The following is a 24158-nucleotide window of genomic DNA, read 5'->3' on the forward strand; positions in this document are numbered from 1 at the left end:
GTTAGTGATTGAAGCAGAAACCACGTTTAAGAATAGATTAGTTAGGTGTAAGGGGGAACAAACGGATATGGGAACAGGGCGAGTACATGTGATTAAGCTTGTGGGGGGATGGACACCAACATAAATTTGGTTAAACTGAGTGGAGGCATAATACATTGAAACAAGGTATAAATTTAATAAGTGTCCAAGGGATTTCATTAAAGATTTTTTAAAAAGCAAAATACTGCGGATGCTGGAAATCTAGAACAAAAACAAAAATACCTGGAAAAACTCAGTAGGTCTGGCAGCAACTGTAGAGAGGGATACAGTTAGTTAGAGTCCGAATGACTCCTCAACAGAACTAAGTAAAAATAGAAAAGAGGTGAAATATACATTTTTTAAACCTGGTTTCAAAATGCACAGAGTTGTACTCCACTTCTCTGGCAGACTTTACAGATATGCCTCCAAAAAACGAACTTAAATTGTCTGTGTATCGACGGTAACTGAACTTTAATCGCTTTTGGGGCATGGTGAAAGGACTTTAAATAAACACGGAGGATTCTTCACACATCCCGAGCGCACGCTTGCTCTGTGAGATCTCCCCAGGAGGTGGCGCGGGTGGATCGATGCTTTACGGCATTGCCGTAAAGTGCGTGAAGGGGTTTGTTGTGGGGGGATTTTTTTGTTTGTTTTTTTAAATAAGGTTGCTGTGAGGGAAAAAGAGGGGTAGTTGTCGCAAAGCGGAAGGAAAGCTTTCGTAACTAGCCGCGGGAAGAGGGAACCTGATAAAAACCACCTCAGTAGCTCCGATGCTCTTTCCCGGAGGGGTGGAAACGAGCCGGTCACGTGACTAATACAAGCCCGGGTAATTCAAAACTCGATATAGATATAAAAATCCAGCTAATCGTCTATAAATGGCCCCGCTAAAGTTTCGGAAGATTGCAGTGTTGGGGTATAGATCAGTTGGTGAGTGCTTTTGAATTTCTATGTTTTTTCTGAGGGGTCTCGAGGGGATACGACGTCTCCATGGAGACGCCGCGTGGTTGTAAAGTTTCCACTATTATTTTCTTCTGAATATTATTTTATTCTAAATGCAGTCAAATATTGCTAGCCAGAAACAATGGCCTTTGTTAGTTTGTTAGTACAGTCATGTGTTTTTTTTATTCCATTAGTTTTTATGGGTGCTTGTAATTGAATCCGCTGGCTGTAAATCTTATGTATTGTTTCTTTAAATTCAGGGTAGAAAGGAACGCATTTGCTTCACCAATGGAGAAGCTCGGTGGTCCTGTTTGTTTAGACCAGACCATTCTCACCACTGCCTTGTTTCCTATCTGCCTCCATGTTCGACTGCACCCTTCCTCTCCCCATTGTTGATCTCAGTCCCACTACATTTACCCCTCCCCCCTCCTTCCCCCTTTCAAGGAGTTTTCTTTTACCAGAATGAAAAGTTAGCCTGTAATTTGGGGAGAAAATTCCAGTCTTGCTACATTTACCCCTTCCCCCTTTCAAGGAGTTTTCTTTTACCAGAATGAAAAGTTAGCCTGTAATTTGGGGAGAAAATTCCAGTCTTGCTACATTTACCCCTTCCCCCTTTCAAGGAGTTTTCTTTTACCAGAATGAAAAGTTAGCCTGTAATTTGGGGAGAAAATTCCAGTCCCGCTACATTTTTTTTGAAACTGTTCAGAGTTGCCTGAGAACGTGTCCTTTCTTGCCCGTTGCCCAGTTACAGTTGTGGATGAATTGTAACTGGAATCATATTTACTGGCGACTGTTATCTCCCACCAGATCCCTAGTCGCAGTGATTTTTAAAGTGAGATTATTTTAAACTGGTTTTGCGCTAGAAGCCGTTAGATAAGTATAATTCTCTTGGCCATTGAAAGGGAAAAGCGCCCCTTACACTCTTTTAGTTGGGGTCGGGGGGAGGGAGCGGTAGGAAGAGAGGTTCGTATGTTGACAAAAAAATTATCTTTTAAAACTTAACATGGTTTTAAAATAATTAGCACACGCCCATGTGCTTTTTAAATGGAAAAACCTTGTATTTCTTAATGGCGATTTGTCTCAAAGTGAATGTAGTGCTTGTTATGTAGGTTCCTTTTTAATGAAAAATAAAAGTGCAGTCCGTCTGCTTTAATGTCCACTTTTCAACAAATGTTAAAAGATTCTTGTCATTCTAAAATATATTACTTTGTAAACTCCTTTTTGTAGGAAAGTCATCGTTGACAATCCAATTTGTAGAAGGACAATTCATCGATTGCTATGACCCTACAATTGAGAATAGTAAGTATGGTCTTTGTTGAGTGCTGCAAAGATCACTGAGCGTTGAGGACCTCACAAGGTGACTGAGCAAGTTTGGAGTGAACACTGAGACTGGGACTGTGTTGGCAGTTTTTTTTCTCCTCTGCCCCGCCCCTGAAGATGTTGACCAATGCTGGGGTGCTTCTGGTCTCTGTCTGGTATGTTGCCCATGTGATCCTAATTCATGTGTGGACCTAGACAATGAAGGCAGGCTATTTGACTGGGGACATCAACACAAATCCAGAACCTGTCTTCGACCAGTGTCCTTCCCCTTCTTTATGGGAACAGATTATCACAAACTGATTTGAACACGAATTCTGCTACCTTTTTGACTCATAGGGTGTTTGTGGGACTGAACTGCTTCTGTGTATTTTAAGAAATAGATGCCCCTCAGGCAAGAGTATGCAGAAGCTATCAAACAATGAGTTAGGGACATAGGACATCGAACTTAGTAGCAGGAGTAAGCTGTTCGGCCTGTTGAGCCTGCTTTGCTGTTCTTTAAGATCATGGTTGATCTGGTTGTGGTCTCAATTTCACTTTCCTGTCTGCAACACCCCCCCACCCCCCACCCCCCAATAGCCTTGACTCCCTTGCCTATCAAAAATCTGGTCTTACTCAGCCTTCAATAAATTCAATGACCCAGCCTCCACTGCTCTCTGCGGGAGAGAATTCCATAGGCTAATACTCTTGAGAGGAAAATATTTTCCTCATCTCAGTCTTAAAAGGGAGATCTCTTGTTCTTAAACTGTGTTCCCTGGTTCTAGTCTATCCCACAAGAGCAAACATCCTCCGGGTATCCACCCGATCAAGTCATCTCAAGATCTTCTCTCGTTCTCCTAAACTCCAATGAGTATAGGCCCAACCTGTTCAAACTTTCTTCATAAGATAAGCCCTTCATCCCAGGAATGAGTTGAGTGAACCTTCTCTGAATTGCTTCTAATGCAATTATATATTTTTTTCAAGTAAGGAGACCAAAACTGCATACACTATTCTAGATGTGGTCTCACCAAGGCTCTGTACAGCTGCAGTAAAACTAACTTCCCTCCCTTTACATTTCATTCCCCTTGCAATAAACACTAACATTCCATTTGCCTTCCTAATCACTTGCTGCACTTGTACATGAATTAGAAAATTAGTATGTGAGGATACCCAGATTCCTCTGTATAACTGAGTTCTGCTGTGCGTCTCTATTTAAATATATACTGCTTTTCTATTCTTCCTGCTGCTGGGCAAGTTCACATTTTTCCACATGAGACGTCAGCTGGCAATTTTCTTCCCACTCACTTAACCTATCTACACCCCTTTGTAGACTTTTTACCATCTGTTGACAATTTACTTCCTGCCTATCTTGGTGTCATCAGCAAATTTAGCTACCATACATTTGGTCCCTTCATTCAAGTCATTGATATAGATTGTAAATAGTTGAGACCTCAGCACTGATCCCTTGGCACTCCACTAGTTACAGCTTGCCAACCTGAAAAAGACCTATTTATCCCTACTCCTTGCTTCTGTTAGCATAGAGGATTGATTGGCTAATATATTACCCCCTACACTATGTGCTCTTATCTTGTGTAGTAACCTTTGATGTGGCATCTTATCAAATGCCTTGGGGAAATCCAAGTACACACCTGGTTCCCCTTTATCCACCTTGCTTGTTAAACACTATTTCCTTTTCACAAAGCCATGTTGACTCTGCCTGATCCCATAATGATTTCCTAAGTATCTTGTAACCTGCTTAATAATGGATTATAGCAATTTCCCTATGACAGATGTTTGACTAACTGGCCTATAGTTTCCTTTATTCTGTCTTCCTCCTTTCTTGAATAAAGGTGTTGTATTTGCTGTTTTCCAATCCACTGGGACCCTTCCAGAATCTAAGGAATCTTAGAAGATTATAACCAATGCCCTTACTATCTCTGCAGCCACTTCTTTGAAGACCCTAGGATGCTGGCCATTTGGTCCTAGGGACTTGTCAGCCTTTAGGTCTAATAGTTTTTCCAGCATCTTTTCCCTGGTGATGGCGGTTGTTTTAAAGTTCCTCCTGCCCTTACACCTCTTGATTTTCAAATATTTTTGGGAGGTTTTCTAAGTCTTCTACAGTGAAGACAGACACAACATACCTGTTCAACACCTCTGCTGTTCCCTTGTTTGTCATTGTCAATTCCCCAGACTATCCCTCCAGAGGATCAATACTAGCTTTAGTTAATCTCTTCCTATTTAAATACTTGTAGAAACTCTTACTAGTTATTTTTATATTACTAGAGCTTTCTAGCATGCTCTACTTTCTCCCACTTCATTTTTTTTTCTCGTTCTTTTCTGGTTCTTAAAGTTCAACCAATCTTCTGACCTACCACTAATCTTTGCAGATTTGTACAGTGTTTCTTTCAATTTGATACCATCCTTAACTTCCTCATTCAGCCATGAATGATGCATCCTTCTTTCTTTCTCACTGGGATAAATCTTTGCTGAGAGTTATTAAATATCTCCTTAAAAGTCTGTCACTGCATCACTACAATCCTACCTTTTTAACTTAGTTTCTCAGTTCATTTTAGTGCCTTTTCTTCCTTCATACCCTTATAATTGCCTTTATTTAGGTTTAAAACACTAGTTTTAGACCCACGTTTCTCCCCTTCAAACTGAATGTGAAATTCTATCATGTTATGATTGCTGTCATCTAGAGGGTCCTTTACCATGAGGTTATTGATTAATCCTGTCTCATTGCACAGTACCAGATCTAGAATAGCCTGCTCCCTGCTTGGCTGTAGAACATACTACTCTAAGAAATTGTCTCGAATACACTCTATGAACTAATTTTCCAGGATACCTATGCCAATCTGATTTGCCCAAACCACATGTAGATTAAAGTCATCCCATTTATTTCTTCCTGTATACCATGTAACCACTGTTAGGGGGCCTATAAACTACTCCCACAAATGACCTCTTACCTTTCCTATTTCTTATCTCTACGCAAACTGATGTCACATGGTGCTCTTTGAGCTAAGGCAATCTCTCATTACTGTACCAATTACATCCTTAATTCACAGAGCTACCCCACCACCTTTTCCTATCTTCCTGACTTCTCAAAATGTCAAGTACCTTCAATATTCAGGCCCCAGCCTTGGTCACCTTGAAACCACGCTTCTGTAATAGCCATCAGGCCATACATATTTATTTCTATCTGTGCCAACAATTCATCCATTTTGTTACAAATGCTGCATGTATTCTGATACAGAACTTTTAACATTGTCTTTTTATCATTTTTTGCCATCTCTGGCCATATCTGCTAGTGCACTTTTTGTATGCTCTGTGCCTTCCTGCCACAATCTGGTTATGATTACCCAAATTGCTACCCTGCTCTGTGACCTTGTTGTTTCCCTTTGATTTACCACATCACCTCTCGCGTGATCCCTTCCTCCCACCATTTAGTATAAAGCCCTCCCTACGCCCTAGTTATGTGACTTGCCAGAACACTGCTCTCAGCATGGTTCAGTTGAAGGCCACCCCAACAGTACAACTCCCACTTGCTCCAGTACTGATGCCAGTGCCCCGTGAATCAAAACCCATTTCTACCAACCATCCAACATCGCCTTGTATGTTGATCAAAGAAAGAACTTGCAATTATTTAGCACCTTTCACAACTGAGACATCTCAAGTGCTTTACAACCAATAAAACCCTTTTGAAATGTAGTCACTGTTGTAAGACTTGTGACAACCATTTTGCACACAGCACTGTGATGATGACCAAATAATTTGTTTTAGGTGTAGCTTGAGGGATAAATATTGGCCAGGACTCCTGGTCTTGTCATGGGGTCTTTTCCGTCTACCTGAGAATGCAACACGTGGTTCAATGTCTCATCTGAAAGATTGCATCCTGACAATGCAATGTTCCCTCGGTAATGCATTGGAGTGTCAGCCTATGTGCTCAAGTCTCTTAGGGTGGGTCTTGAACTTGAATCTGGCAACAGCGCTACCCACTGAGACATGGCTGATGGCTTGTAGGTGCTGCTTGCAAGTGATGCTTTTGTAATTCACTTTTATGAAGACGTGTGGATGTGACAAAAGACCACAGTACTATCCATGAATTTGCAATCTCCCAATCTAATTTTGGACTGTCTTCTGCAAATTTAAAACTGACCAGATACATGTGATCATCATTACAGCCTTAGGCCCCTTTTCAATATCAGTTGATACCTTCTTGTGTTACTCCAGAGACTAAACTACTGCTGTGTTATCTGTTGTCTGCATTTGACTGATCTTTGAGTCAATCGTGCTGAAATACTATACCTTATTTGCAGGTTTATTGGTAGAACAAAGTGCAGCTATCAAGCACAGGATGCAACCTATCTTTTAAATATATGCCTACTTTTTCCTATTCATGGTTTTTTTTTCAACTATTTTGCAGCTTTTAATAAAACTATAAACTTTGCTGGACAAGACTTCTATCTGCAACTGGTGGATACTGCTGGGCAGGTGAGAGCTCGAATTATAGAATTTTACAGCATGGAAGGAGGCCATTTGGCCCATTGTGTGTGTGTTGCTGGCCAACAAGTAGCCATCCAGCCTAATCCCACTTTCCGTCTCTTGGCCTTGTAGGTTATGTGCGTTTTAAGTGCACATCTAAGTACTTTTTAAATTTAATGCAGGTTTTTGCCTCTACCATACTTACAGGCAGTGAGTTCCAGATCTCCATCACCCTTGGAGTAAAAAAAGGTACCCTCGAATCCCCTTTAAACCTCCTACCTCTTACCCTAAATCTATGCCTCCTGGTTATGGACCTCTCAGCCAAGGAGAATAGGTCCTTCCTCTATCTAGACCCCTCATAATTTTACAGACTTCAATTAGATTGCCCCTCAGCCTCCACTCTCCCAAAGAAAGCAACTCTAGCTTATCCAATCTTTCCTCATAACTTAAATTCTCCAGTCCAGGCAGCATCCTTGTAAATCTCCTCTCTACTCTCTCTCTGGTGCAATCACATCTTTCCTATATTGTGGTGACCAGAACTGCACCTGGTACTCCAGCTGTAGCCTAACTAGTGTTTTATACTGTTCCAGCATAACCTCCCAGCCCTTACACTCCATGCCTTTGCTAATAAAGGCCACCTTCTTAGCCACCTTATCTACCTGTGCTGCCACCTTCAGGGATATGTGGACATGCACTCCAAGCTCCCTCTGTTCTTTTACATTTCTCAGTATCCTACCACTTGTGTGTTCTCTTGTCTTGTTTGCCTTCCCCAAATGCAATGCCTTGTGCTTTTCTGGTTTGAACTCCATCTGCCACTGTTCCACCCACCTGACTAGTCCATTGATATCTTCCTGCAGTCCTGACTGTCAACCGCATGCCTAATTTTTATATTGTCTGCAAACTTCTTAATCTTATCTGCTACATACAAGTCCAAATCATTGATATATACCACAAAAGACTGTTTTCCATTAGAAACAGTCTTCCAGTCACAAAGCTCTAGTTGGTGATACTTCCTGCAAATGTGGTGGCCTAGGCCACGAGAAATATCCAGGATTTCCCATGTGGCACAGGATGTGTAGTCCTTGGGGCTGACGTTCCCTACCGTGCCTTTACTTTCACAACTATTGGAAACACTTAAAAGCTATTCACCGGGTCTTGCTGTCTCCTCCCTCACTTAGACCACTGCTCTGTAAACGACCTGAACAGCACCTATCCCTCATCACCAAATTTTCCGAGTTAAGTACTCTGCAGTACTCCATTGAGCTGGACGCTGCAATTTGATGTATGGGCTAGCATCAGGTTTGGAAAATGGAATGTGATAGATTTTTCCTGTGTACTTAGCATGTTGTAGGAATGTGTCTATCATCCTGAAAAGGCTTGCTTGTTTTCAGCCTTTCAGTACCTGGTTTGTGTTGCCTCCTCTTTTTGGTTTGAACCACATTTCACTTGCTTGACACCCTAACTGAAGTTTCATTTTTTTCTCTTACGTTTTTTTTGTTTCTGCTTTTAGGACGAATACTCTATATTCAGCCGGTCCCACACTATGGATGTTCACGGCTATGTTTTGGTTTACTCTGTAACCTCAATGAAGAGGTGAGTAATCCATGTTAAATGACTCAGAACTAGATGGAAGTAATTCTAATTTTTAACAAATCGGTTAATCTTAGATTTAAGCACATCATTTAAGGAACCAAAGAAACCTTGATTTTGATGGAAGTTGATACTTGATTTATTTCAGTTTATGTGGGCATTTATAGTGCAGGTCTAATGCAAAATAAAACTCTCTCTGCTCCACCATACATCTATATAGTCTGATTTGGACTCGTCTTTTGAAATAAAAGGATACCTGACTTACAACAATTCATCATTTAGCCCTCCAACACGTTGGGCTGTTTTTTTTGAAATGGATAGGTGCCCTTGTGGCTCAGAGGGTAAATACACTGCTTATTGTACCACCGAACCATATAATGCGAAATAGGACAATTCTTAGGCTGTGCTGATCTGATCTCAACAGGAGTAGCAGCTAGATTACAACAGTATGAAATAGGAGCAGTAGACCATATTGCCTGTCGAGCCTGCTCCACCATTCAATATGATCGTGGCTGATCTCAGGCTTCAACTTTAATTAGTGATAATGTGGCTTCTCCAAGCCTATCAATTCATGGGATAAAGGAGGCAAGAGAACAAAAATGCCAGAGCAATATCATGCTAGTGTTATATACCTACATGTTAATTTTAATATTTTAATCTCCCTTAATGTTTTTTCAGTTGTGTCATTTCGTATAATTCTCAAATGCATGAACTGAATATGAGTGTGCTAAATTGTTAGAAATTTCAGAACTTGAAATCCTCTGCAGTGGGGCTAGTTTATAAATAAACCTAACCCATGGCAAGCTTTTAATTCTCCTCCAGTAACCTTAGCCATGTGCCCATTCTTAATACAAAGTTTCAATAGTGAGTTGGTAGACTATTTGACTTTGGGATCTATTGTGGTTGAGCCTGCTGCGGGCATGCCCCAAATGCATTCTAGGTTGAGTCACTAATCTGGATAGGGAGTGGGCACCTCCCCCTGTCTGCCTGGTGGCTGTTGGCAAACTTGGTACAGGCTGATGATCAAACCTTGTGTTTACCTGCTCTGGAGGAGAAGAATAATTTGACTGACTAAAGTGAGGCATTGCGTAATTCTTCAATCTGAAAGGATTATTGGTCCTAAGCCATCAGAGGATGGAAAGGATTTTATGCACTGATTACTCGTGGATAACAGTAGTGGCTACTTTTAAATTTTTTTTTGTTGCTGATGTCTGCCTTTTGGATTTTTTTTTTTGTTGCAGTTTTGAAGTGATTAAAGCAATTCACAGTAAACTGTTGGATATGGTGGGAAAAATCCAGTGAGTATTGGTGATTTTTGTAATATTTTTCTGGTTTATTTGAGTAGTGGTCCTGCATTAACCTGACTCTGCCCAGCAGATTACATTCTGCAATGGGTCACTTAACCACTGCACCTACTGTAGTGGCAGATAGAGTGAGTGCACTTGACAATGGGAATATGCAATGGGAATGCAATAATTAAAAGTCTAATGATGACCATGAAATCATTATTGATTGTCGTAAAAACCCGTTTTGTTCACCGATACCCTTTAGGGAAGAAAATCTGCCGCATTTACCTGGTCTGGCCTACATGTGACTCCAGACCCACAGCAATGTGGTTAATTCTTAAATGGCCTAGCAAGCCACTTAGTTCTCAAGGACAATTAGGGATGGCCATAAATGCTGGCCCAAGCCAGCGATGTCCACATCCCATGAATGGATTTTTAAAAAAACCTGCCTCTCTTTTTAAGACCTTAAACTACAGCCCACGTGACTTCTGCCTTTGCCAGGTACATCATTTTCCTAAAGGAAAGAAAACATTTAGGGTAAATTAATGAGCTGAGAAAAGACCTTCTATTTAATTGAAGGAATGAATCTTTCCTTATCAACTGTTACATTCCTTTCACAGATGTTGACCTTGTAAGTTTGTTTTTGCAGCAAACAATTCTGCATGTCCTTTTCCCACCATTAAATGCTGTGCTTCAGGAACTAATTGGAGCTATAAAACAAATAGCTAAATCATTGATGTTTACATAAAGATTCCTTCCTGTGAAGGGAATGCCATTCAGTCTCTGCACCTTGATATAATAGCGGCTATTGTAAAGATGTTGCACATCTTCTATATCCTGAGAATTGATAGACTGGGAGAAGCCACAATATCACAATGGTTAGTGGCTGGAATTTTACAAAGTTTTTCTATGTTTATCAGAGGGTTATTAACACCTAGAAGGGTAAATAGAGTCCTGGTGCTTTAAACTTCAATTCAAAAGTTCAGTGGCTTGTGATATTTTAATTCAGAATCTAATACCTTCTGCCCTAAGTGGGCCTGTATATAATAAAAAGCAGGCTTGTCCTGTGCGTAAAATTTCACTTTATAGACTCCCAAGCAAGTGTAGAATTGATGAAAGCATGAATGAGGGTTTCAGTGGAGGTAAGGTCATGGAAGAGTGGAGTAAGCATAATTTGTAGTGAATAAAATTTTGGGATTTTAATTTCAACTCTGAGTGAAACAGTAAGCGAAGGTTGCATGGAGTTTGTTTCATCTTAAATGAGAATAACCAGAAGGACAATTGAGTTGGTAGCAAACTTGCACAGTTTTTGGCAGGTACCCTAAAATTGTGCCTTAAGTTGCCTTGTTCCATCGTAAAATTCTGGCTCTCTGTGTCGTTCAGGCAATCTGACATCGTGGAGAGGGTTTTCAAGTTGAGAAGTGAGGTGGGAGAAGCAGAGCTGGGTGTGGGATCAGTGTGGAAGCTGACCTTGTGTCTATGGATGATGTCAGTGCGGGATATTGAAGAGGGGAACAAGGCTGGATCCTTGGTGGAAACTCTAGAGGCAACCATGTAAGGAATCTAGAAGAAGCCATTCCCGGAGATGTGCTAGTTGTATTGTAATGCACAGAAGTGGGACCATGTGAGGAAGCTCCATGGAGGAGGGTGGCATGTGTTGAATGTTGGAGAGATTGAGGAGATATGGTGTCAGAGTCGGGGAGGACATTGTTCATGATTTTGTGGTCTTGGTGCTGTGAGCAGGGTGGAAATCAAATTGAAGGGATTTGGACAGGGAGTTCTGGGATAAGTGAACATGCAGCTGGAAGGTGATGATCTGTTAAAGGATCTTGTACAAGGAGGGGAAGTGAGAAACTAGGCAACAGTTGAAGGGGATAGATGGATCAAGGGTGGATTTTTATGAGGAAGGGGTGATGATAGGTTTGAAAGGAAGATAGTGCCTGAGTCGAGGGAGTTATAAATCATGTGGTAACTGCTGGGACCAGAAATAAGGTGTCAACAATTGGATGGTGGTGGAGGAGGGCTGTGGAATGGATCATGGCTCAGTTGGGAACGGTGGTGTGTGATTGAACCATACAGACTAGAAGGTTCTTGGTTTCAGCTTAGGCAACGATATGGATTCCCTAGGTAATGGAGGAGAAAAATAAGGATTCTCATTTTTCTTGGCTATCTAATAATCTCTGTTAGAACGTGCATCACATGTTGGGTCTGGCTTGATTGTGATTTTCCTACAGCTGACAAGCTTACCGTCCCTCATTTTTTAAGCTTGCACATGAAGAACATCCACTTGGGCAAGATACTGGAGGGTGACTGGTGCCCATGGAACATATGAGAGAGTAATTCAGTACCTTCAGGAGAGATGGGTGGGAAACACTTAATTAAATGTTAATTGTTGTCTTTGTCTATGGGGTCTTTGTCTATGGGGTGCCTAATAAATACTAGGATTTGAGTATCTGTTTTTCAGCTATGATACTTTAAAAGATTGTACTGTTTAAATAAATCTTCCTACAGTTTCTGTTATACTCTCCACACTCAATCCAGCACAGGTCATTGTGCCTTCTGTCTGTAATAGTAGAGATCAGGAGTGATTTGGCTTGCTTGTGATGCACAAAAACATTTTGTGGCTGCTATAGATTTTGAGTGGACTATAAAAGTAAGCAGCTTGCTCATTGATAATCACCTGTTGGCTTCTACGATTGTGAACACACTTTTTTAAAAAAAAAATCACTTATGGGATGTGGGCTTTGCATTTGTTGCCCATCCCTAATTGCCCTTAGTGAGCTGCTGCCTTAAACAGATGTAGTCCATGTGGTGTAGATACACCCACAGTGCTGTTAGGGAGAGAGTTCCAGGATTTTGACCCAGCGACAGTGAAGGAATGGTGATATATTTCCAAGCCAGGATGGTGAGTTAGTGTTCTCATGTATAATTACAGAACAAAACCCTGGTGCACATTTCCCCCAGACCATAGCCTGAGAACAAATTAACCCTGATTTACAGAGCCTCTCTTGAACTCAGTGACCCTAAGTATTGTGGCATTCAGAGCATTTCATTGGATGCCATTCTTGTGCAGTGTAAAATGTTGCCATGCTTCTTTAAAGGGTTAACCATCACATTCATCAAACTTTGACAAAATGAGTGAAGAGGGGGAAATGCAACTCCTTTGTAATGTGTGACCATGACCGTAGTTGGAAACCTCTAGATTTAAAGTGGCCACAAAAGGTTTTTGAACCCTAAAAGGACCAGTTATTCTGGTTCAGAGACTTCATGGCTTTTTAAATAGCTTAAATGAACATTATGCATGAGGGAATGGGTGCAGAATGCATTTAACTGTTCTTTAATATCACTTTATTAGAGTAGGGCATGAAAAATGTATGCAAGTGTTTTTAATGATGCCTATAAATGCATGCTATTAATGCAGCTCATACAAACGGAGTGGACAGATGCAACATAACAGTTTGTCTGTACATTGCATGGCTTTTTTCCTTCTATCTGGTAAGGGTGACAGTGATATAGTAATGATTTGTCAGTGCAAGATGATATCTGTTTTGGATAGGTATGTTGGCCTACTCAGCACAAGCTATAACCACTGTCCACTGGAAGGAATAATTCAGAAGGAAGGAATCTTTCAAGTGTCAGTAATAATAATTATAATTTATTCAACCCTCAGCCGGCCATCATCTCCGCATTATGCTCCACCTCTTGAACGTCCGTGTATTTGCCAGATGTGCAGGTGAGTAGTGAGGATATACATGTAAGTAGATACTTTCTTGCATTCACTCACTTGTGCCTTCTGTGCATGGAAGTAGCTGAGATATTTTGATCAAATGTAGACAAGATGTAAGGCTAAATTGGAGTATGTACAATTGAAAAATATTATAGATTACCACTGTTTTACTTTCAATTCTCTCTCCAAAATGTAAATCTGCCTATTAGCTACCATTGAACTTTGAATCTTGGAGCTGGCGAAGGGGAAATTGAACTTTGTCAACCTATAGTTAATGGATTGCCATTATGACCTGAAATCAAAAGTCTCAATTCTCCAATCTCGGGTGTTGAATGGAGTACTTACACTAAGCAGTTCTTTTAGGCAATTGTATTGCTGCAGTCTGTTCTTTATTTCGCTTTGGGACTTTTGACTTGAATCTTGAGCCAGATCAGAGACTTAGAAACCTAGGAAATGTAGAATTCTTAGAGTTCTTAATGGCAGTACATTGCCAATTTATGTTGTAATGCTGAAAGGTAAATGAGACAGCACTGCTACTACCAGAAATTCCTGCATTTTGCAGGCAACCAACCAGGGAACTGCAGGCCAGTCGGTCTAACCTTAGTGGTGGGGAAACCATTAGAAGCAATTCTGAGGGACAGAATTAATCTACACTTGGAGAGGCAGGGATTAATCAAGGACAGTCAGCATGGTTTTGTTAAGGGGAGGTCTTGTCTGACCATTTTGATTGAATTTTTCGAAGAGGTGACCAGGTGTGTAGATGAGGGCAATGCATTTGACGTAGTATACTTGGACTTCAGCAAGGTTTTTGATAAGGTCCCACATAGGAGACTAATAACTAAGGTAAGAGCCCATGGAATCCAATTTGGCAAATTGGATCCAAAATTGGCTGAGTGGCAGGAAGCAGAGGGTGATGGTTGAGGGGTGTTTTTGTGACTGGATGCCTGTGTCTAGTGGGATTCCACAGGGATTGGTGTTGGGTCCCTTGCTGTCTGCGGTATATATAAACGATTTAGACTTGAATGTAGGAGGGTTGATCAGTAAGTTCGAGGATGACATGAAAATTGGTGGGGTGGTAAATAGTGAGGAGAATAGCCTTAGATTACAGGAGGATATAGACGGGCTGATCAGTGGCAAATGGAATTTAATCCAGATAAGTGTGAGGTGATGCACTTGGGCAGGACAAACAAGGCACGGGAATACACGATAAATGGTAGGATCCTGGAAAGTACAGAGGATCAGAGAGACCTTGGTGTACATGTCCACCTTAAGGTAGTGGGACAGGTAGATAAGGTGGTTAAGAAGGCATATGGGATACTTGGCCTTTATTAGCTGAGGTATAGAACATAATAGCAGGGAGGTTCTGCTGGAACTGTATAAAATGCTGGTTAGGCCACAGCTAGAGTATTGTGTGCAGTTCTGGAATCCGCATTATAGGAAGGATGTGATTGTACTGGAGGGAGTGCAGAGGAGATTTACCAGGATGTTGCTTGGGCTGGAGAGTTTTAGTTATGAGGAGAGATTGGATAGACTGGGGTTATTTTCCCTGGGGCAGAGGAAATTGAGGGGGGAACATGATTGAGGTGCATAAAATTGAGGGGCATAGATAGGGTAGACAGGAAGGAACTTTTCCCCTTGGCGGAGGGATCAATAACCAGGGGGCATAAATTGAAGGTAAGGGGCAGGAGGTTTAGAGGGGATGTGAGGAAGAATTTTTTTCACCCAGAGGGTGGTGGGAATCTGGAACTCACAGGGTGGTAGAGGCAGAAACCCTCATAACATTTAAGTATTTGGATGTGCACTTGCGATGCCATGGCATACAAGGCTATGGGCCTAGTGCTGGAAAATGGGATTAGAATAGTTAGGTACTTGTTTGACCAGCACAGACTTGATGGGCCGAAGGGCCTTTTTCTGTGCTGTCGACCTCTATGACATGCCAGTGATGGTTATTCTGTGTTGTTTTATTTCCTGATCAGCGTGTATCTTGCCAGCTATTAAATGGCTTGAATCAATGATGTCTTAAAACAACTTCATATGTAAAAGCAAGCTGATGCAGTTGTTTTTGGACTGTGGAATCTGCTCATAATTTAAATGGGGCGGCTTTCATAACACCAGGAGCCTTGGCCAATATTACTGAACCATTTCTTTAAGGGGTTCTGTGATATTAATACAGCATTGAGTGGTATTGCAACTGGGAATGCTCTCCAGTGTTGAAGTGCTTGGCTGCGGTATGCTATAGTCTCAAAATGGAAGTGTGGTAAGTACATCACAAGCGCTACAATAAATTTATACTTGATTTCAACTTGACATTAATTGAGTATAAGTATACTTTTGAACAGAGTTGTTCATTAGCTGGTACTGAGAGGCTTCTGTTATCCAAGTTTTAGCAAAAGAAAATGTAGGGTTCCTGCAGATGAGCAAATGTGGGAATTAGTATGGCCTATTGCAGACTTGGGTGTACTGGTCTCTGAAGAAGAAAATTACTATTCTGATGCTTCATTTGATTTTTCATATTGCAGACAAAACTACTGTTTGTTCTTTTCTCTCCATCCTTTAGAATACCAACAGTGCTTGTTGCAAATAAGAGAGATCTTTCAAAACAAAGGTATGCAGTTTTACTTGCTTAGTAGCCCTGTTTTCTATGTGAAGTCTTGCTATGCTAATGTGACTTTAATTATCCCAAGGTAGACTGGAACAAAAGTAATGAGAGTGGCAAAGAATAGAATAATATGTTTAGAACACACTTCTTTTTAGTCTTGTGTTTGATTTAGTTCTAGAGAATGAAGTGAGGGATGTAGATAATGGAAAGGTAGGGAAATATCTAGGAAAAATCAAAAAAGGGGAAGAGAGAATAGTGAAAGATAATGATACCAGAGTGAGGGAGAACTGCAAAAAAAAAAAATCAAGCTGAATATAGAGAAGAAACAAAGTAGATTAGAAAGGCAAAGAGGTGGTATGAAAGATATATAGAGAAAGTAATAAAGGGCTTTATAAGCATGAAGGGGTAGGACATTATCCAATGTCATCCCATTCTGGTGGTTACCATTAATTAGAGACTAAACTGGACTAACCACTTAAGTGACAGATCAGAGACTGGATATTCTGCAGGAAGTGGCTCACCTGCTGACTCTCCCAAACACCCCTCTCCTCTACAAGACACATGTCAGGAGTTTGATGAAATAATTTCCACTTGCCTAGATGTGCAGCTGCAACAACACTTGAAGCTCAACACCAGCCAGGACAAAGCAGTACTCTTGACTGCCTCCCTACCCACCACCTTAAACTTTCACTCCCTCCACCACCGGTGCACACTGGCAGCAGTGTGTACCATCTACAAGATGCACTGCAGCAATTCACCAAGCCTCCTTCAATGGCACTTTCCAAACCTGCGACCTTTACCACCTAGAAGGACAAGAGCAGCAGACGCATGGGAACACCACCGCTTGCAAGTTCCTCTCCAAGCCACTTACCACCTTAACTTGGAATTATATCGCTGTTCCTTCACTGTCGCTGGGTTGAAGTCCTGGTGCTCCTGACTTAACAGCACTGTGGGAGCACCTTCATATGGACTGCAGCCATTCAAGATGATGACTCACCACTGCTGCCTTGAAGGTAAGGATGGGTAATAAATGCTGGCCTTGCCAATACCACTCAGAGCCTGCAAACTAATTGGGGAGAAAAAAAATAAGAGGTAATCTTCCCATTGAGGATGAAGGAATGGCAGCAATGTTAAATGAATATTCTACCTTTTTCTTTAAACAAAGAGCATGGTAGGGGAAATTATTGGGTACAAGATAAGGGGGTGGAGCAATCGGATACAATGAGATATTAATGTTTCAAAAAGAAAATTTGCTGAAACTCCAAATAAAATAGGCATCAGACCTTGAAACAATGGATTCTGAAGTACTGAGGGAAGTCAGAGTCCAAAAAAATTGAGGCTCTGACCACGATCTTTCAAATATCCTTTGATGTGGAAGTTGTGCTACTGGACTGAAGGTTTGCCAGTGTAAAGCCTCTGTCAAAAAAGGATAAACCAGGTAGCTGTAGACCTTTCAGCTTAACTTTGATGGACAAGCTTGTAGAGGCCTTAATATGGGATGAAATTAATGGTAGTCTATAAAGTCTTGGGTTAATTGTGGACAACAACGAACATGGATTTTCTTAAAAGCCAGACATGTGACAAATTTGAGTTATTTGAAGAAATTAGACTATTGTGAAAGGAATTGAGCTGAATGTTATATGGATTTTCAAATGGTCTTAAATAAGATGTCATATAGCTTTTTAAAATTGAGGTACACAGCATTCTAGGGAATGTGGTAGTGTGAATAGGAAGTTGGTTAAAGATTAGAGAATGGAAAGCAGTAATTTGAGATGTTGGAAAACTGAAATAAAGACAGAAAATGCTGGAAATGCTCAGGTCTTGCAGCATCTGTGGAAAAACAGTTAATAATTCAGGTCAACTTTCTGAAGGGACCAGTTAAGATTGTGGCCAGTTTTGGGTGCCTTATTTCAGAAATGATGTGAAGATCGTGGAGTGTGCAAATGAGATTCACTAGCCATTCCTTAAAACTATTCACTCTTAGCCCTGGTATCAGGAAGTGGGACTCCTTTCATTAGAACAAAGAACGTTAAGCTTATCATCTAGTGGAGATCTGCTAGGTGCTGATAAACTGTACTGTTAACTGAAGGTTACACTGGTCGGTAACTAGGGGTAGACATTTGAGATCGCCAAAAAGAACAAAGGAAGAGATTAGAATTTAAGATAAAATGTCCAACCAGAAACAGTGCTGGAATCAGAATCCAGAATAGCTTTTTTTTTAAATGCCTGTTTGATTTTCAGACAGATCTTGACCTGGAGCTCCTGCACAAAACAGGCAGAGCCCTTATTAATAAATGGAAATTGGGGTCTGATGACACATACACAGCCACACTTCCCCCAAAACTGTTTTTATTTCTACCATCAGTTCCTAATCCCACCCATGAAATGTAGTGGTCAAGAGGCAGCCATTTCCACTGATATATTTAAATTAAGGGATCTCCTCTGGGGTAAAACTGCAGACATTTTGCTTGCATTCAATAGTTCTGTTTTTTTTTTCTTCCTGCTTGCACAATTTCACAGTGCTTGTCACTTTATAATGTTCTGAACTCTTGAGGGATTTCTAGCATTGCATTTATTTTTTCATGAGGGAATCCTTCTGGGAATTTCACTGCAACATAAGTGAGCAGGTGGAGGGAGAGCAAAATTGATGGAGGCATGCTTGCAGGGATCTTTACCCTCCCAATTGAGTCTGTGGTCCCTGAACAACATACCTGCAGCTCTCTGAGGAGCAGTCCATATGAAGGCTTCAATCCTCTGAGGAGGTTGTCTGATTTGTTGCCTTGCAACAAAACCTGCAACCAATTGTCACAGAGTACAACATTGCTTTTTGCAGTCAAGGTCACTAGCTCTGAACGTCTTTGTCTCTGGCGACAACCAGAGGGGATTTTGGCAACATCAGTCAATCTTGTAGCTCATGCTTTTGTTTAGGTGACTGATGCCATAGAGCAAATGCTTTCATTTGCCTCAATTGACTTCCAGAAACAGCAGGATAGAGCTGGATTTGCATAGAATACAAGATTCACCAAGTCCAGGGTGTCATTGGCTGCATCCATGTGGGTGCTGCATGTAAACTCCTGCTTTCATGAATTGAGGGCTTCCACTCCATTAATGTGCAACTGATATATGATCACCAGGTGCAGCTGATATATGCTCACCAGGAGCAAATCATGATGCTGTATGCCCACTTTCCTAGCAGCTGCCATGATGCTTTTATCTTGCACCAATCTTAGGACAAGGGCTATTCCTTGCACACTTGGCTAGTGACTTCTGTTGGTTACCCATACTCGTCAGTCAAACTGCATTACTGTCAGGTCCATACGTCAACTATAGCCTTCATCAAGTAGGTTATTGATGCCCTCCATTGACGATTCTGATACCTGGACGTAATCTGGTGGTTTCCTGCCCAAGTCTATCCGGCATCATGGTAGTTTGATACATACTGCATAACTGATCTGCAACATGGGTGCATCGTTGAACAAGACCACGATGGAATGGGCATTGATGTTATGGCAGACCAAAAATGTGAACACACTGGACTGCAAGTCATTGACTGTCTGCGGATGGTTGGCTTGTATGGATACGAAACCGACTAGCATCCATTGTCTAGAGCTGTTGATAAGATATGGTGGTTACCTATAACTAATGTTATAAATGTTTCCAGAGCAATATGTAATCATATAATGTTGTACTAACTCATATAGACTGGGAAGTTCTCTGGTTTTATCATTGGTCAGCATTGAGTTAGCTGGGGGAGGAGGGGGGTATGGTTACAACTGGCCTTTTATGCTTCCAAGGTTAGGGAAGAGGCAGAATCAGCCAGGGTTCCAGCTCCTGATACTACCTTGTTGCTAAGTGTGGTTTACCTGTGTGTGTTCTTTTCCTCTTCCCCAGCATGTATTCCTCACATTTGTTTGAGTCCATGTGTGAATTGCCAGTTATGTTGTTTCGAACTTGGAGACCAGTACACTAACAGTAATCAGTCTTTGGGAAAAGAGGGGAGATGTTTTTGTGGGGATGGAGGAAGTAAATGCTTCCAATTGTAAGACCTAACTGAAACTCAAACATTTTTTTCTTTGTATAAACTGGGTGTTTTTTTGTTTTTTAAATTTAAGAAAAACCCTTGAACAAAGACATTCTTTCTGAAGAAGAATTGCATTGGTTTACATTGTCATTTACTCCTGTTTCCATAGGGTGGTGCAGACTGAAGAAGGGAAAAAACTTGCAGATTCCTGGGGGGCTGCATTCTTGGAATCCTCAGCAAAACAGAATGATGTAAGTGACTAAGGAGAGAAAAGTTGATAGCCTGCATGTTCCCATTTCCCAAAGGAGGCAATATAGTAGTAGATTAGCAAGAGTGTTTAGATCGAAAACTACTTTTACGCTGGTGCTGTTTTAGTTTGGATTCATGGATTCCAGACCAGTGACTATGAGACTGTTCCTCACATTTTCACTTTAAGTCTATCTGTTAACCTTGGGGCACAATCATAAATGTATGGGGAACTGGAGTGTGCTGAACTACACGTGGTAGAAGCTCTGCAATGCGGTTACTGCGTGCCTCTTTCCACCCCCCACCCCCAAAAGAGGTTTCCTTTTCAAGTATTTTGTTTATCTACCTTGACTTGTCTACTGTTCCCAGATGCATAATTTTTAGGGCCTTTTTTGAGTACAGGACAAATGCACTCTGTGCATCCTTGATTGGGAAATTCTCTTGGATGCCCAATTGAAAGAATTAAACTTCTTTAACTGCTGAGTTCTTAAATGTAAAGCAAAACTAAGCATTACCTGACAATTGCAGTAGTCCAGAATTATCAATTGCGTCTCCACATTTAGTGTTCTGGTCCACAATACCTCTGTTTCAACATCAACAAGACATTAAAAGCTTTTATGTGCAGACAGTTATCAATTTGAAATTGTGCATGGATTCATAAAAGTTGATCCCAAACAGTTTTGAGTGGGCTATGACACCACATGAACTAAGAGTAGGAGCATTTTTTTGTTATTCGTTCATTGGATGTGGGCATCGCGGGCTAGGCCAGCATTAATTGCCCTCGCTCAGAGGGCATTTAAGAGTCAACCACATTGCTGTGGGTCTGGAGTCGCCTGTTGGCCAGACCAGGTAAGGATGGCAGATTTCCTTCCCTAAAGGCATTAGTGAACCAGATGGGTTTTTACAATAATTGGCAATGGTTTCATGGTTGTCATCAGACTTTGAATTCCAGATTTTTTTTATATTGAATTCAAATTTCACCATCTACCATGGTGGGGTTCGAACCCGGGTCCCTAGAGCATTGCCCTGGGTCTCTGGAATAGTAGTCAGTGATGATGCCATTATGCCACCGCCTGCCCAGGAGTAGGCCACCTGGTCCTTCGAGCATGCTCTGCCATTCAATAAGATCATGGCTGATCTGACTGTAACCTCCTGCCTACGCCCCCACCCCGGTAACCCTTCACCCCTTGTTAATCAAGAGTTGATCTACCTCTGCCTTGAAAGCATTTAAAGACTCTGCTTCCACTGCCTTTTGAGGAGGGAAGTTCCAAAGACTCACCACCCCCTGAGAAAAATTCCTTCTCATCTCTGTCTTAAATGGGCAACACCTTATTTTTAAACAGTGACCCCTAGTTCTAGATTCTCCCACAAGAGGAAACATCCTCTCCACATCGACTCTTCAGGATCTTTTATGTTTCAATCAACTCGCCTCTGGCTCTTTTAATCTCCAGCAGATAACAAGCCTTGTCTTTCCTTATAAGATAACCTGCCCATTTCTGCTATTAGTTTAGTAATCCTTTCCGAACTGCTAATGCATTTACATCCTTCCTTAAATAAGGAGCCCGGTACTATACACAGTACTCCAGATGTGGTCTCACCAATGCCCTGTATAACTGAAGCATGCCCTCCCAAATTTTGCATTCAATTCCTCTTGCAATAAACGATAATATTCTATCAGCTTTCCTAATTACTTGCTACACCTGGATACTAGCCTTTTGTGATTCACCATCAAGCTCATATTACTGTGACCATGTTCAGAATGGTTGTTAACACTGGTCTTTTTACTTCCCATGCTGCTTACATTAATCTGTATTAAAATTTGGAGAGCATCTGTTGCCCTTCAAAGTGTCAAAAGGATTATAAAAATGCAGAAAAAAAGTCTTTTCAGGCTGTTTTTTTACCTCTGACCTGGAGCTGGACATTTTATGCACAGCTTCCCTCCTGTAAACCTCTTTCACCAACCACCAATTGAACTCTGGTTCATCTCAGATTCAGCGATTAGAAAGTTGTGCCTTAAAGGGACAGGTGAGCTCAACCACAGCTCCATTTTAGCAACAGAATAATATACTTGACATCACACAGTACTGAGTAGCGTGTGTGATTTGATGTTGGGGTGGTTGGGGGGAAACGTGTGGATGAAATAGGAACAGCCTGGTCTTTTATTGGGAGATCTTTGTCCACTGTTAACAGTTCAGCCTTGGGGTCTAATATTATTGGACCAGCCCCAACCGAACTCCATCTGTTTCCATGGTGTATGTTGTTAGTTTACTTGTGCTCGCAAGCACCTTTATCTTGTAACTTCAGATTGACACGCTAAATGGACTTTTCTTGTCCAACGTTTTTTCTTTTAAATATTCTTGGTCATGGGGCCAGGTGGGTTTATTGTGGGTTAGGTCATTCTCCATGTTTCCAGTGGGGTTCCCAAGGGCTCAGTACTAGGTCCCCTGCTTTTTGTGGTATATATTAATGATTTGGACGTAAACGTAGGGGGAATGATCAAGAAGTTTGCAGATGACTCAGAAATTGGCCGCACAGTTGATAGTGAGGAGGATTGCTGTAGACTGCAGGAAGATATCAGCGGACTAGCCAGGTGGACAGGAAAGTGACAAATGGAATTCAACCCAGAGAAGTGTGAGGTGATGCATTTGGGGAGGTCAAACAAGACACAATAAAAGGCAAGATACTGAAAGGTGTAGAGGAAGTGAGGGACCTTGGGAGTGAATGTCCACAGATGCCTGAAGGTAGCAAGACAGGTCGATAAGGTGTTTAAGAAGGCATATGGGGTCCTTTCATTCATTAGCCGAGGCAGAGAATATAAGAGCAGAGGGATTATGTTGGAACTATATAGAACACAATTGTCTACACTTCACTGCACTACATTAGGCCACAATTACTGTGTGCAGTTCTGATCATCTCATTACGAAAAGGATGTAATTGCATTAGAGGGTACAGAAGAGATTTACGAGGATGTTGCCAGGACTGGAAAATTGCAGCTATGAGGAGAGATTGGATAGGCTGGGGTTGTTCACCTTGGAATAGAGGAGGCTGAGGGGAGACTTGAGGGGCCTGGATAGAGTGGATGGGAAGGACCTATTTACTTTAGCAGAGAGGTCAGTGTCTAGGGGGCATAGATTTAAAGTGATGAGTAGAAAGATTAGAGGGGAGTTGGGGACAATGTTTTCACCTAGTGGTTTATAAGGGTCTGGAACTCATTGCCTGAAAGGGCAGTAGAGGCAGAAACCCTCAACTCATTTAAAAGGTGCCTGGATATGCACCTCAGGTGCCGTAACCTGCAGGACTGTGGACCAAATGCTGGAAAATGGGATTAGTCTGGGTGACTCATTTTTCGGCTGGTGCAGACACAATGGGCCAACTGTCCTTTCTGTGCCTTAAACTTCCTACGATTCTATGAACTCTGCATTTCGATCATTGCCTTCTGAAGGGAGCTGAACAAGTGCTGCACATAGAGGTGAATTTAGCTGTTAGCTGCTAGCTGCTCATGACTGCTGATATTGAGGTGAAATGTTAAATTATGTACACAGCCGAAGTGAATTGGTGGTAAGTTTTGGTAGTTTCCCAGCAGAACCACTGTTGTACAGATGGGTATGAAATGGCCCAAATCAGTATCTGTTCCTGTACTGTGACATGTAGGTTACATCGCATGTGCAATTCAAAACTTGTGCTTTGGATGTGAACCAGTCGCACAATACTGAGAGCTATAGAGCTAACTTTTAAATCAAAAGGCAAGGGGCAGCCATCCACTGTCCTATGTTTGGCATCTCTGTGCCACAGTATTTAAACACTGTTACCCTTGAGAGCAGGCAATATTAAAGTGTTGAACATTATTGAATTGCTTTTCTCTTTCAGACTACAGTGGAAATCTTCAAAATGATGATCCAAGAAATTGAAAAGGCAGATGGGTACACACAGGACAGGAAATGTGACATGATGTAG

The 24158-nt window shown here is 41.4% G+C and overlaps 1 protein-coding gene across 1 annotated transcript; it reads left to right on the top strand.

Moving 5' to 3' along the window:
• Positions 1–829: 829 nt before the first annotated feature.
• On the top strand, positions 830–24158 carry LOC121273331 (GTP-binding protein Rheb-like). The gene is made up of 8 exons (XM_041180472.1): positions 830–945; positions 2185–2256; positions 6677–6744; positions 8246–8328; positions 9567–9623; positions 15896–15943; positions 20128–20209; positions 24072–24158. The coding sequence occupies exons 1-8, from the start codon at positions 894–896 to the stop codon at positions 24156–24158; spliced, it is 549 nt and encodes a 182-aa protein (XP_041036406.1). The 5' UTR covers positions 830–893.

The sequence above is a fragment of the Carcharodon carcharias genome, chromosome X, assembly GCF_017639515.1.
Source record: "Carcharodon carcharias isolate sCarCar2 chromosome X, sCarCar2.pri, whole genome shotgun sequence".
NCBI lineage: Eukaryota > Metazoa > Chordata > Chondrichthyes > Lamniformes > Lamnidae > Carcharodon > Carcharodon carcharias.